Genomic DNA, 15,938 nt, shown 5'->3' on the forward strand with positions numbered 1-15,938 from the left:
TCAAAAGGCATTGGTTAGACCTCAGCTGGAGGATGTGCGCGCAATTCTCATTATCTCACAAAAGTTGATACAGAGGCCATTCAGCCCATCTCGTCTCTAAAAGAAACCTGTGAGCATACTTTGTAAATGATTCCAAAGATCCGGTCTACACAATCCGACCCAGAACACCATTTCAGGTACCGCGAATAAGTGCTTCCTGACACCAGTCCTGAAATTGTTTTTCAACAGTTTGTATTTATGACCTCAATCAATTTGTACCTAATCTAACCATAGCTAGATGTGAGAAACAAAGAATGCTCCAGGTATCAAGAAGATAAATTATGAAGAAAGTTTGAAGATGTTGGAAAAGATGGCACTTGAGATGATGCAGTTGAAGTCTTAAAACATACATACAGAATGACAGGCAGATTTTCATTATAGTCAAATTCAGGGGAGCACACAAAAAAAATGAAGAATAAAGGAGCAAGGAAATATTTTTTATTATTATGCATTATTGGCATGCGAGCTCACTGCCAGTATTTATTGCCCGTCCCTAATTGCCCTTTAACAAGTGATGGTGAACCACCTTCTTGGGCTGTTACAGTTCATGTGATGTGGAATCTATATATCCAACTATAGTGGAGCTGCTGAATAAACTATCAGAGGAGGACAATATAGATGGGTCCTAGAGATATTTGGATGTTTTTTGACAGGAGAAAAAGGATTGAGGAATGTGACAAGTGAAGAGCAATTAATCTGTAAGAAGGGCATAAGTTTATTCCTAACAAGTTTCAGGGATCATTCTAGATGGTTTCTTTCCCAACATGGGGAATGAGTTGAAGATACAGTGCCATGGGATTGATTATGGATTTTGCCTTATAAACACAAAAATACCTGGAAAAACTCAGCAAGTCTGGCAGCATCTGCGGAGAGGAACACAGTTAACGTTTCGAGTCCGAATGACCCTTCAACAGAACTAATTAAAAATAGAAGAGAGGTGAAATATAAGCTGGTTTAAGGGGGGGTGGGGGGGGGGACAAGTAGAGCCAGTGATAGGTGGAGATAACCAAAAGATGTCACAGACAAAAGGACAAAGAGGTGTTGAAGGTGGTGATATTATTTAAGGAATGTGCTAATTAAGGGTAGAAAGCAGGACAAGCAAGGTACAGATAGCCCTAGTGGGGGTGGGGTGGGGTGAAGGAATCGAAAAAGGCTAAAAGGTAGAGATAAAACAATGGATGGAAATACATTTAAAAATAATGGAAATAGGTGGGAAAAGAAAAATCTATATAAATTATTGGAAAAAAAGGGGGGGGGATCGGAAAGGGAGTGGGGATGGAGGAGACAGTTCATGATCTAAAATTGTTGAACTCAATATTCAGTCCGGAAGGCTGTAAAGTGCCTAGTCAGAAGATGAGGTGCTGTTCCTCCAGTTTGCGTTGAGCTTCACTGGAACAATGCAGCAGGCCAAGGACGGACATGTGGGCATGAGAGCAGGGTGGAGTGTTGAAATGGCAAGCGACAGGGAGGTCTGGGTAATGCTATGGATTTTGCCTTCCTATCTAGTGAGAATTTCCACTTGGAGTTGAACCTTGCAGATTCATGCCTCTTGATCTTGTCACATTCTACTGAGAAATCAGAAACAATTTCAGTGCTCAGCACTCTAAGGGTTAAAATGGCTTTTCCACTTCATCTCCCTTTTCAATGATCCTTGTAATGTGAAAATCAGGTCAAAAACATATTAGAGGAGATGGATTAACCTCCAGTACCTTAGCTGAGCAGACAGCCTTTTGTCCATGCTCTTCATTTCCTCTGCATGTTCTGTTTCGTTCCTGCACCGACTGCTTTCCCGATCTGCAAATGGTAAACACAAAAATTTGTCCATAAACCTATTTAGCTCAGCCAATGCTCACTGCCTCACAGCAGTTTCCAAGCTCCTAAAAACAAATGCAATCTGCAAGTAAAATTTTCAACAGCATTCGGTGCAGGATTGAGTGAGATCTGGGATTTAATTCGTGCAGAATATGAAAATCTTCCCTCCCTCTAAATTCTGAGTGTTTCAATCCAGTCCTCTTAGTGGATGTGAATCAACTGGGCAACTTACTCATAAGTTGTTGCAAAAGGCTCTCACACTCAGAGGCTGCAAGAGGGGCTGGTTAAAGAGATGCACTTAAGGGGAAGCTAGATAAGTTCAGATAGTGTCAGATGAAGTAGGATGGGAAGGAGTTTGTGTGGAGCATGAACACTAGCATAGGCCAGTTGGGCCAAACTGCCTGTTTCTGCGTTGCAGGTTTTATGTAAATTAAAGTGTGGGAAGATAAAATAGCGCTGACTGGGAACTGTGTAGTCCCATTAGATCTGACTGATGCATGGTTCATTTCCGTTGCTATAGCGATTCAGGTGATGTCAATTTATTCCATGAGAGATCTTCTGTTTTCATGGCGAGTCGTGGAGTAGAATGGAAGCTATGGTAAAGATCAAATCCAAAGCAAGTAAAATAAAGAAAAAAAACATGCATTTATATTCCACCTTTCGTGATGTCAGGGTGTCCAAAGTACTTTTACAACCAATGAAATACTTCTGAAGTATCTGAAAGCCCCACAGACAGCAATGAAGTAATAACCAGATATTCTGTTTTAAGTGCTGGTTGAGTGATACAAGGGATAAACATTGGCCCAGACATTGGGAACAATATCACTGATTTTTGTTTGGTCATACAAAACTTGAGCAATGCTGAAAAATGTTGCAAAAAACTGTTTCCTGCTGCATTAGCCATGGCAACACGTCTACCAATCAGAGTCCACTTGCCAACCAAGTGGCAATCTCTTCTCATGCAGTATAAATTGTTGTTTCCTTTTACTGTGGTAATCTTGTGATTTGTCCTGATGAGTGCAAGGATGAAAAGCTTAGACAGCTTGACTCTTTTTTCAGCAATAATCACTGATTTTATTCAAAGTAGTGTCACATGATCTTTTATGTCCATCTGAGGCAGTATCTTGGTTTAATGCTTCCTTTGAAATGTAGCATCCCTGACTAGAACTCCCTCAGTACTGAACTGGGGAGTCTTAGGATTGATTTGGTACTCAAGTCTCTGGAGAGGGAATTGAATTCAAAATTTTCTGACTCAGAGATGACAGTGCTACTGACTGAGCCAAGGCTGACACCATGACAATAATGGTGCAACGTGAAATTGGAGGGGAATGTTTTCTTTTTTTTAAAAATGCCCTTGCAGCATCACAGTGAGACTGGGCATTTTAGTCCATTTTCTAAGACTGAATAGAGATGTGATGTTGTGGCTAGTTTGGAGTTTAGACAGGCAATTATATTTGATGATCAGGTGTATCTACCAGTTAGGACCATGGTCATCCTTCTTGTTCAGAGAGGGACACATTCCGGGACAAAATAAATAATTAAACAAAAAGGAAACTATTCAATATTGGGCTTACAGTAGGTGTCAACTGGCTTACCTTGACCACTGGTGAGGCCATCTTTCTTCCTGTGGGAAGGTTCGGGGGTCACCGTCAACTTTACCTTCAGTGTCTTGCTGCTGGCAGATGATTGGTTTACTGAAGCGTCTACTACTTCATAGATAGTGTGCATCAAGCTAGACATGTCCTACATATAAAAAAAATATATACGACAGTTAACAAGTTATGTATTATTCAATGAAAACTCCCTGGTTGCACAGAAGCTTTCCCATGGGCTAACATTTGGACACGTGGATTATTCAAACATGAGCCCATGCCCTATATGATATCCTGTATCTCAAGAATATTAAAAATCCAACAGCTCCCCAACTATCATGTTCAAATTCCAGGCATATTAATATGTGGCAACATTTTAGATCACTTTTAATTTTTTTTGTAATAGTGCCAGGGAAGTTAAAAATTAACACTGTGCCCAAGTTTCCACATAGCAACAGAAGACAATTTAGCCCCACGAGTCTGTTACCCAACAACAGGAGTAGGCCATTAAGCCCTTCTGCCCATGCCACATGGCTGATCTGTACCTCAACTTATCAATCTACCTCAATTTTGAAGTTTCCAATTGATCTAGCATTCACAGTCTTTTTCAGGGAGTTCCAGATTTACACTACTGTATGAAGGAGTGCTTCCTGATGTCACTGCTGAATAGCTTGGCTCCAATTTTAAGGTTATTCCCTCTTTTTCTGAACTCCCTCTACCTGAGGAATTAGTTCATCACTATCTACTCCAGCAAATCCTTTAATCATCTTAAACACCTCGATTAGATCACACGATCTTCAGTACTTAATGGAATACGAGCAGAGTCTGTACAACATGCCCTTGTAAGTTAATCCTTTTCGCTCTGGTTTCATTCTGGTCAATCAACACCGCAACTCCTCCAAGGCCAATATATCCTTCCTGAGGTGCAGTGTCCGGGACAGAATGCATGTACTAGATACAGTCTAATCAGAGCTCCATACAACTGAAGCATAATTCCCATCCCTTCGTATTCTAGCTGACATTCCTTTAACCTTTTAAATGATTTTCTAGTACCCTGTCCATTAGTTTTGTGATTTCTGTGCTTGCACCCATAAATCTCTCTGCTCCTCCACAGTTTCCAGCTCCTGATCATTTAGGAAACACTCTGGATCAATCAATCTTTGACAGTAGGTGGATGATCTCACATTTCCCAGTAGGTGTGGGATATTGAGGAACCCTGCTCGCCATTTGCCAATGCACGCTGTTGGCAAGTCAGAATTTACATGATTGGCATGTACCCAGATAAATTAGACCAATATCTGTACTTGCCTACTGTGAAAACTAGAGAATCTTCCCAAAACACAAGTAATCACATATCTTTGAATAGACTTGTGTGTGTGGTGGAACTGAGTCCAGGATTAGAGTTAACAGCCCAAATTTTGGCAATTAAGCCCAGTTCCCAATGTTTGTGCTCCACACAAGCCTCCTCCCACCTGATTTCATTTAACCCTATGATCACAATACAAAAGCGAAATACCGTGAATGCTAAAATCTGAAATTTTGACAGAATATGCTGGAAATGCTCAGGTCAGGCAGTATTTGTGGAGAGAGAAACAGAGTTAATATTTCAGATAATTGACTTTTCATCAGAAGTGGGAAAAAATTCGAAGCGTTACAGGTTTGAAGCAAGTGAAAGCAAGGAGGGTGGAAAAAAGAACAAAAGGGAATGTCTGCAATAGGGTGGAGGGCACAAGGGCTGGTGGTGCAAAGGCAAAGAGTGTGGTGATGGGACAAGTAAAGAAAGAAAAGGTGAGATGAGATGTGACTGGCAGAAGGATGAACAGCTGCCGCTCAAAAGCGAAGAAAGAGAAAAACAAGAGAGCGGAACAGAGCCTGCAAAGAAAAAGGAGATAAATGGGAGCAGAGGTTACCATCTGAAATTGTTGAACTCAGTGTTGTAAAATGCCTAATCGAATGATGAAGCTCTGTTCCTTGAGCTTGCATTGAACTTCGTAGGAATACTGCAGGAAGCAGCTTAGGAGCAAGGTGAATTAAAATGACAGACAACCAGAACCTCGGTGCGAACCAAATTGAGGTGTTCCGGAAAGCAGTCACCCAATCTCCATTTGGTCTCCCAATTGTGGTCCCTCTGCAGAAGCTGCCTGACCTGCTGAGCATTCCCAGCATTTTCTATACCTATTATATCCCTCTATTCTTTTCTCACTTATGTACTTATCTAGCTGCCCCTTAAACGCATCAGTGCTGTTTGCCCCAACGACTCCATGGTCTGAATTCTTCATTTGTTGGGCGCGCGTGATTGGCGGGGCCTGGAAGCGGACGGAAAATGGGCTTCCAGCCACGATTTCATGCTGTCTGGACAACTAACGACCATCCAGCGTGCAACACGCGCTGAAATGTTCAGCGCTGCCAGGCGGGGGCGGGAAGAGGGCAAGCTCCGACCTAACTGAGGGTGCGAGTGAGCGCACTAGTGAGCGCACTCTAGTGAGCTCCTTGAAGGCAGACAGCTGCCTCAGCGAGCTGCAGACCTCCAAAGAAATAAAGGAAACAACAAAAATGTTGCAAAATATGCCCACGAAGCACAGTCAAGCACCTGAAGGCATAACTCAAAAAAAAAAGTCCCCAGAGATCTCTTTTTATTTTATTTCCCCATGGAGATTTCATCCCGCCCTGGATCGAGGTTTTGAACAAAAATGTGAATGCCCCCTGGGGGAATGGCCTGTCCGTCAACCGTAAATGTGGACGGGCCACATAAAGTCACTGTTAAGTATTGCTAATGGGCTTAATTGCCCGCTGTTAAAGTATTGTTAATGGGCTTAATTGCCTGCTTAATTGTTGGCAGGTGCATTTCCGACTGCTGCATGCGCCCGCCGAGCGAAATATCGCGTGAGTGCGCAATGACGTCGGGACACTTGCCCGACAGCATCTCGCGCTATTTCACGACCATTCGGGTCGGGCACGCGCCCACCCGCAGGCCCAGGTGGTAGCAAGTTCCATATTGTAATCATTCTTTAGGTAAAGAAGCTTCTCCTAAATTCCTTCAAATATCCTGTCCTCACTCACCCCCCGCTTCTCCTGTTCATGCTAGGTGTCTACCTCAAGCGTCAGAACTCTGTGTGGGGAACATTATATAAAAGGTCAGCAGCAGTTATTATTCAATGTTACATCGTCATGTTGAAAATGTTTGCTTTCTTTCACACCCCACCCTCCCAAAACTGAAAAATGCAAAAGATGATACCGACAAGAGGTAGGCACAGCTGCAGTTATTTATTAGGCACATGCAGACTCAAGGTATGATCCCAGCTATTTAGGGCAACATTACCAGTGTGCAAAGCAAATAAGACAACCAGCTCGTCAACAATGTGGGACATAGATTGTACTTGTCTTGACATGATGGCTCAATAGGGGAAGATTTGAGACACACTCTTGCTGTCCCATTAGAAAGCAGTTGAGAAGTGTCCAACTGCATGACCAATTGCATCCTGCTCTTTAGGGTTGCAGATGATATGGTGATTTGGAGGAGCATCTTCTGTCCACTCTTCATGATAAGGAAATGTCAAAAGATTTGTGGTTATGGTTGGCACGAAGAGAGCTGCCACAGTGTTGCTGGCTAGAACCCGATTGAATTGGCAATGTTATCTTAATTTGTTCTATGCGTTAAAGGCATGGTGAGCAACAAATAAATCTAGTTGTCGCTATGGCCACAAGCCAATTTCAGGCCAGAATTTCCCTCTATTAGCAAGGACTAGATAATGCTTTTTTAAAAATTTGTTTGTGGGATGTGGGCATCACTGGCTCTCAGAACAAAGTCTCCCAGATACCTCTTTTTATTGTATTTTCCCACTGAGATTTTATTCTGCCCTGGATTGAGCTTTGAGCAAAAAATGTGAATGTGGCCCGTCCGCCAACCGTAAACTCAGATGGGCCGGCATTTATTGCCCATCCCTAATTGCCCTCGAGAACTGAATGGCTTCCTAGGTCATTTCAGAGGGAATTTTAACAGTCAACCAGGTCTGGACTCACATGTAGGCCAGGCTAGGTAAGGATGGCAGATTTCCTTCCCTAAAGGACATTAGTGAACCACATGGGGTTTTATGACGATCGACAATGGTTTCATGATCATCATTAGATTCCAGATTTAATGCGAGATTATTTTTTTTTTACTGAATTCAAATTTTACCATCTGCCATGGTGGGATTTGAACCCTGGTCCCCAGAGCATTACCCTGGGTATCTGGAGTACTGTACAATAACACTACACCACTGCCTCCTCACCCCCGCCCCCCCACCCCCATCATTTTACAATTACTCCACAATTCGCAGTGGCAAAAAAGTAGCAATTACAACTTACAGGTTCCACAACACGAGAAATCCTGTACAAATATCAACGTTCAAATGAACAATACTGATTTCCATATGATGATTCTTTTATTTTTAAGAAGAGCAAATGGTATAAAACTTGTAGTACAAAAATCAGATGTTGGAGCTAAACAATTAAACAGCAAGTATGCAATATGAAAGATGCTTATATAGAGATTGAGGAACAATCCAAGGCTGACAAGCTAAAAAATTCCTAGAATCTCACTGCAATAAAAACCTACCTCACTTGATGTCCTCAGCAAGAGATCATTCATTTCCTATTTCCAAAGAATTTGCCTAACAATATTTTTTATTGTAGAAATTGTCTAAGGGCCTCTCGCGATCAACATTCTTAGAGGAGCTAAACTAAAATGGATGCTTGTAGGCCATTCCTACATTTCAGGCACTGCTTCAACCTTGTTGCGGGGGACAGTGGGGGCAGGTCTCCTGCTTAAATAGTGTTTCTTCAGGCTTGGATTTGCTTCAGGTCTCTCACAGTCAAGAACTGACTTCAGCTTGTTGAACCGTTTGCTCCACAGCCTCACATGAGTGGTCAGCCCCACCAACCAGGCACATCTCACCCCAACCACTCACTAAACCAAAGTGAACTTGAATTGCTGTAGCACCAGAAATTACTGAATAACACTCTACTTCCCTCAAACATGAAAATATTTCAATAAAAGTAGCAAGCTTCTTTGGAGTCCTTCGAGTTTTCTCATCCATGAGGTGCTAAAAATTAAATCAGTATTATATACGTTGGTAGTAATCAGGACTTAATAGTCCATGACCCCCTAAGAAGCAGAAACAAATGTAAATGTACCTCCTTAGTAACCTTGCCACAGTTGTCAAAATCATAAAGAGTGAAGGTCCATTCTTGATGGTTATCTTCTTCAACAGACACGTCACACTCTAGCTCCTGAAAAGAAAGTGCATTTCTCTGTTCTAAATCTCTCCTCCACTTGCAGGATTCTTTCAACAAATTGAAATGTTGTCATAACTTAAGGTACATCAGAACACCAAGTGTGGCAATGGCAGCAATGGCAGGAGGTGGGGGGGGTCTGTTTCTGATTTCGTGCTCAGAGCATGGGGGAATAACCTTAAAATTATTCAGGTTGTTCAGGGTTAATGTCAGGAAGCACTTCTTCACACAAAGGATAATGGAATCTGGAATTATTTCCCTCAAAAAGCTGTTGAGGCTGGGTCAATTGAAAATTTCAAAATTGAGAGCAATAGATTTTTTTTTCGGTAGGCAAGGGTATTAAGGCATATGGAACAAAAGGCTGTGATCCAATTGAATGGTGGACTAGACTCGATTGTATGAATGGCCTACTCCTGTTCCTATGTTCCTCCTGCACTTCCAGCAGGGATCAGTTGCATAGGTCAGATATAAGACTCCAGCACTGTAGCCCTGATTTTTCGACCATATCCCCTGTGAGTGCAATTTCCTATTGGGATTGTAGAATTACCCCTAATTATTATTATGATATATTTTATAAACAGACACCATATAGGCAAAACACCCACGTTTGTTTGAACATTTTGTTTTCAAAAAGCAATGTCAGCCATGCCCCTTTTTTGCTTCATAGCGGTAGAACTTTTCCCAAAGCCATTTTCTTCGATAATCATTCACCGTCTCCCAGATTGCAAAACTCACATCAAAGTTCAGCCGTTTCTTCCCTGTCCCTCTGCTGGTTTCTTTGCCGGGACACTTTTCTCCATCTTCTTGACTGAGAGTCGATGTCAATCCATCACATGGCTCTGCTTTCTCTGGGGGGAGCACCACTGGTGAAACAGTGGGAGGGGTGGGGAAAGGGGAAAGGAAACAGAAAAAATCAGGTTATAAATGTCTATTTATGACTAAGGATGAGGCAAGGTCAGTTTATTAATTCTCAGTATTCTGTGTGTTGTGGCAGAAAGGACAAACCTGCATTTCCAAAATGCCATTCACAAACTCAGCACATATTTACAGCCAATCAAGTATGTTTTAAGTGTAGCCACTGTTGTAATATAGTGAATATGAGAGCGAATTTGCATGCAGCAAGATCCCACAAACACAACGTAATCATGAGCAAATTATCTGTTTTACTGATGTTTGTTAAAGGATAAATATTAGCCAGAACACCGGGGGAGAACTTGAAATTAAAAATAGAACATGCTGGAAAAACTCAGGTCTGGCAGCATCTGTGGAGGGAAAAACATAGTTCATGTTTCAAGTCCATATGACTCTTCTTCAGAGTTCAGAGTCATACGGACTCGAAACGTGAACTCTGTTTCTCTCTCCACAGACGCTGCCAGGCTTGCTGAGTTTTTCCCAGCACTTTTTGTTTTTATTTCAGATTTCCAGCATCTGCAGTTTTTTACTTTTAACTGGGGAGAACTCCCCCGCTCTTCTTTGAAAAAAAAGTGTCATGGGATCTTTTACATCCACCTCAGGGGGAAGATGGCGCCTCGGTTTAACATCTCATCCAAAAGATGTCACCTCAGACCGCGCAGCACACCATCAGTGATTCGCTGAAGTGTTAGCCTAGATTATGCTTGGGATTTTCCAGCCCTGTCGTGGCAAAGTCTGCCCCGGGAGATTCAGTGGCCCGACCGAAAGTCCATCGACTTTCAGCGGGTCTGGTCAATCCCGGTGGTGGGTGGGGCTGGAAAATCCCGCCCTATGTCTCCGGAGTGGGATTTGAATGCACAACCTTTGGACCAGGAGGTGAGAGTGTTACCAACGGAGCTGTGACAGCGAATAATCAACATCATGATCAATTAATTTTATCCTAGAACTTCATTCATGGACGCGCTACAACTAGGGTCTCCCACCCCTCTGCTCAAGACACTTTTGAAATGTATACAACCAAACTAGTTTTCACAAGTGGACCAGGTTACTTAGGATACCAAAACCAGAATTCTTAATCTTCGCTCTGCATGGATTATCCCAGACTTGAAGTTTCACCCAGGTCAAGCAAATCACTTAGTGGAGGACATTTGCAACAACAGAAGGCAGATATAAACCATCCTCACAGACCAATGTGTATAGGCTAAAGCTTATTGGTTAGATTTATTTACAGGTTCAATAATGCACAGAAACAAAAAGCACTGCAAGGGAATGCTGCACTGTCGGAGGTGCTGCCTTTCAGATGCGACGTCAAATCCTGTCTGATCTCTCAAGTAGATGTAGAAGGTCCCACAGTGTTATTATGAAGAGCAGGGGCGAGTTCTCCCTGGTATCCTGGTTAATATTTACCTCTCAATCAACATTAAAACAACTTGCATTTATATACCGCTTTTAACATAGCAATAGGCCTCGAGGCACTTAACAGGGGCATTACCAAAGGAAATTTGACACCGAGCCACAAATGGAGATATTAGGGCAGTTGGCCAAAAGCTTGGTCAAAGAGGTAGATTTTGAAGAGGAGAGAAAAGTGAAGGTTTAGGGAGGGGATTCCAGAGCTTAGGGCCTAGATAGCAGGAGGCATGGCCACCAATGTTGGGTCAAAGGAAATTGGGGGTGCGCAACAAGCCAAAATTGGAGATCTGAATTGCAGAGCTCTTGAAGGGTGATAAGAATTGGGAGAGGTTACAGGGGTAATGAGAAATTTGAACATGTGGATGAAATTTTAAAGTGTTTACCGGACAGGGAGACAATGTTAATCCGTGAGCACAGGGGCGATGGCTGCACAAGATTTGGTGCAAGTTAACATACAGCCAGCAGAGTTCTGAATGAGCTGAAGTTTAAGATGGGCGGAAGATCAGAGGCTGGCAAGAAGAGCATTGGAATTGCCCCAAAACTGTTCACTAGTTTCAGAAACTGCAAATCGCTCATTGGGCCTCCTTTTTTCAATACATAGACTTTCTTTACAAAACTTCTCATATGTGCATGTAGGCATTTTGATTTCTCCCTCTACTTCACAAATTCCCAAAAGAAACAGGAACACGGTTCCCATGCAAACAGCAGATAGGGTTAATTAAAGAGCAGAGAATGGCACAGGATCAAGAAATGCAGCCTCAATGTGCCAAATGATCTTTTCCTCTTTCGAAACATTCTCAAGTTCTTGCAATTCCAATGTAAAGGCACATGATATGCACATTAATTTGGTCAAAGGTGACTTCATTTCCTGAATGTATCATTCATGTTAATGACCTGGTCTCCCAAGATACTGGTGGCTCACCAAAGCAAACAAAAAGACAAATTAAAATTTGTTCCAGTTTCTGAGCAGATAGTTCTCACCTTCACTTACCGAAGGGAAGAACTTGCATTTGTATAGCATCTTTCACATTCTCAGGACATCCCAAAGCGCTTAACAGAACTGGACTGGCCATATAAATACTGTGGCTACAGAAGCAGGTCAGGGGCTAGGAATCCTGTGGCGAATAACTCACTTCCTCACTCCCTAAAGCCTGTCCATCATCCATGAGGCACAAGTCAGGAGTGTGATGGAATACTCCCCACTTGCCTGGATGAGCGCAGCTCCAACAACACTCAAGAAGCTCGACACCATCCAGAACAAAGTTACCGGCTTGATTAGCACCTGTCCCACAAACATCCGCTCCTTCCACCACCAACGCACAGTGGCAGCAGTGTGTACCATCTACAAGATGCACTGTAGGAACTCACCAAGCCTCCATAGAACTTCCAAACCCATGACCACTACCATCTAGAAGGACAAGAACAGCAGATATATGGGAACATCACAACCTGGAAGATTCCCTCTAAGCCACTCACCATCCTGACTTGGAAATATATCATGGTTCCTTCACTGGCAAAATCCTGGAACTCCCTCTCTAACAGCACTGTGGGTGCACCTACACCACCTGGACTGCAGCGGTCCAAGAAGGCAGCTCACCACCACCTTCTCAAGGGCAATTAGAGATAAGCAATAAATGCTGGTCTAACCAGTGATGCCCACATCCCATGAATGAATAAAAGAAACTTCTACCTTATTATTATTGTGCCATGAAGGTAGGAAAACATCCTGAGCACAAGTAGAAAAAAACTGACAGTGAGTCAAAGTAGACATTGAGACAAGTGACAGGCAATGATGTATGTGTGGAGTTTAGTCATTGTTTTCGGGGATTGTAGGAAATGAGGCAGTCAATTTGCACACAGCAAAATCCCACAAACAGCAATGACATAAATGGCCAGATTATCTATTTAAGCGACGTCAATTGAGGTATAAATATTGGCAGGACTTCCTTCTGCTGAAAAGGAATGCACCATGCAGAAAAACTTTCATGTGATAGTCCAGATGGGATTTGGATGAAGCCAGGTGATAGAGGAGGCCAAATGCACAGGAAACAATGTTTGCCAGGGAAGGATTCCAAACAAGAAATCTTCTAAAAAATGTATTTGCTTTAGAAAATTTCTGAGAATTCCTGGAATTTCAGGAGCTGTCTTAACTTCTGTCTTCTTTATAGCTACTTTGAATGAAGCAATAATAATTTTTAAAATACGACATGTTGCTGTTGGATTCCAATAAATCTGCATCCTGTGCTGGCTGATCAAAGATCCTTACTTGAATTTCGATGTAATAACTGTAACCACATGGAGTCAATGGGGCGCAAATTAGTCCTCGTTGTGCCCATTTTTCAATTGGAAAAACCGGGGTGGGGGGGGGGGGGGGGGGGAAGAGACAAATAACAAATTTCAGGAAATGACATCCTGTACCTGAACCATATTTGTAACTACTATAGCCGAGCATCCTTTATCTGTACAAGAGGAAACCAAACATATCCAAAAACTGAATGTTTTTTCTGAACGTGAGCCATTACAAAGCTCACCTACCTTTTGCACAGGAAGCCTGTGATCTGAGCCGACATGAACCTCATTGAACGGACCCGACCTTTAGCACGGGAAGTCTAGTTGTTTGCCTGCACTGTTTACAGTCAAACACTCTCACCTTGCCTTGTGATTTTTGTGCTTTCATTCCGCAGTGTGAGAGTTGGCAAATGGAGAAACAACCTAGTATTTGTACACTTATAGCTAGCCTAGGCATAGGCTATTGTAATGTAAGTGGGCTTAGTCCTACTGTGTATATACGGTAGCTATATCACATCCAAAACCAAAATTATCTGTGCAATCAGCCCCAAGGGTTTTGGATAAAGGATACTCAACCTATAGCTTTTAAGGCAAAGGGCTAAAACAGCCACTTACGGAAGCAAAGGGAGAGTCCAGCACCCCATGTGGAAACTGGTTTGGATCAAGGAGAGCAGGTGCTGAGTGTTGTATATTTTATATCTCTAATGTGTGTAACAGGTTTTACTTACAGCACTTTCAAATATCTACTTCATATGCTTCAGCTCTAGCTTCCAGCTCTTCCTACAGCTTTGTTTACTTTTTTTTTGAGTCTACACCCAGCTTAACTAATCAAGCACAGTGAGCATAAATTGTAAACAGGCTCACGATCAAACACAGAACAATTGAACACTACACTGGACCTGCTGCACTCAGGATTCCATTTGGTCCGTACAGCATGAGCCATGACCGTACCCAAAATTTACTTTTAAAAAATTACTGTTAACTTAGAGCCAGAAGAAGCAAGCATTTCCTCTCCCCTCCCCACAACTCCATAGTCCTTGCAATGGCTCCTCTCTCCAGAACCCCACCCGTCTTGTCAATCCCCACTGACTGCCACCTCTCCATCCCTGCCCTACCCTCAAGCCCTCGAGTGAAACAACTGTGCTGCTGGGAGAGGCACAGCAGCTTGAACTAAAAATATTTTGAGGCATGAATCTGGCTGGATGTCACCTGTCATGGGCCCAAGAATGGGCATCCAGCCTCGTCTTCAAAACTTGCATAGATACCTACAATAGAACAATGTTAGAATCCAAATCCCTGACCTCGGGGTCCAACACAGATTTTAATTCCCAATTATCTCCAAATACTGATGCTAGCAGATAACATAGAATTTACAGCACAGTAAAAAGCCTTCAGCCCAACAGGTCTATGCAAGTGTTTACACTCCAGATGAGCCTCCTTCCACCCCTCTTCATGTAACCCTATCGGTATATCCTTCTGTTCCTTTTTCCTCTCCTGTACTGATCTGGTTCCCCCTTAAATGCATCTATGCTATTCGCATTTATTGCTCCATGTGGTAATGAGTTCCACATTCTCAATACTCTTTGGGTAAAGAAGTTTCTTCTGAATTCCCAATTGGATTTATTGATGACTATCATAATTAACTTCCCCTAGTTTTAGAACTTCCCTAATAAATGGAAACATCTTCTCTACATTTACGCTATCAAATTCCTTCAGGATTTTAAAGGCCTCCATCAGGTCTGAAAGAGTCCCATCAGCTTTCCTGATAGTTACATCCTCTCAACTTCGACATTGTAATTTGTTTTTGGCACTTTCCCTTTTACAATATGGAAACCAGGACTGCGCACAGTATTCTAAATGTGGTGTAACTAAGATGCTATACGAGTTGAACATCACTTCCCAGCTTTTCAATTCTATTCCTCTAGAAATTAACTCCAGTTCTTTGTTTGCAATTTTTAATGGGCACGTTATCTTGCTTCCTTATTACTCACACCAAATCGCCAAATGCACCACCTCACACTTATAAAATTAATTTGCCATTTACACACCCACTTATTAACTTTGTCTTGCATTTTGTTACAGAATGTTTCAGAGTTAATTATATCCCCCAATCTGGTGGTGTCTTCAAATTCTGAGATTGTACTTGCAATTCCAAATCACTTGCAAATTTAGGATTTTTCCACCAATAAGATATCAATAAGAACAGGCCTTAACAAACCTCCAGACTCGCAAAATCCCAACAACTCTTAAAGAAAAATGTATTCTTTCACAGGATGTGGGCGTCACTGGCCAGGCCAGCATTTACTACCCATCCCTAATTGCCCTTGAGCAGGTGGCGGTAAGCCGCCTTCTTGGACTTCTGCAGTCCATGTGGCATAGGTACACCCTCAGTGCTGTTAGGAAGGGGGCTACAGGATTTTGACTCAGTGACAGTGAAGGAACAGCAATTTAGTTCCAAGTCAGGATGGTGTGTGGCTTGGAGGGGAACTTGCAGTTGGCGGTGTTCCAATGCATCTGCTGCCCTTGTCCTTCTAGGTGGTAGAGGTCACAGGTTTAGAGGTCATGGGTTTGGAAGGTGCTATTGGAGGAGCCCTAGTGAGCTGCTGCTTG

General features: G+C 42.6%; 1 protein-coding gene across 2 annotated transcripts in view; it reads right to left on the reverse strand.

Moving 5' to 3' along the window:
- nkd2b (NKD inhibitor of WNT signaling pathway 2b) overlaps positions 1 to 15,938 on the reverse strand; it is a 127,594-nt gene that overhangs the window by 6,323 nt on the left and 105,333 nt on the right. The window contains exons 5-8 of one of the 2 annotated variants that reach the window (XM_078539402.1): positions 9,453 to 9,580; positions 8,619 to 8,714; positions 3,447 to 3,594; positions 1,749 to 1,833 (exon numbers count right to left, since the gene is read on the reverse strand). In XM_078539402.1, the coding sequence (XP_078395528.1) occupies positions 1,749 to 1,833; positions 3,447 to 3,594; positions 8,619 to 8,714; positions 9,453 to 9,580 (457 nt within the window). The remainder of the gene's footprint in view (positions 1 to 1,748; positions 1,834 to 3,446; positions 3,595 to 8,618; positions 8,715 to 9,452; positions 9,581 to 15,938) is intronic. The other variant, XM_078539403.1, reaches the window with a different exon arrangement.

This window comes from Cetorhinus maximus, chromosome 3 (genome assembly GCF_964194155.1).
Source record: "Cetorhinus maximus chromosome 3, sCetMax3.hap1.1, whole genome shotgun sequence".
NCBI lineage: Eukaryota > Metazoa > Chordata > Chondrichthyes > Lamniformes > Cetorhinidae > Cetorhinus > Cetorhinus maximus.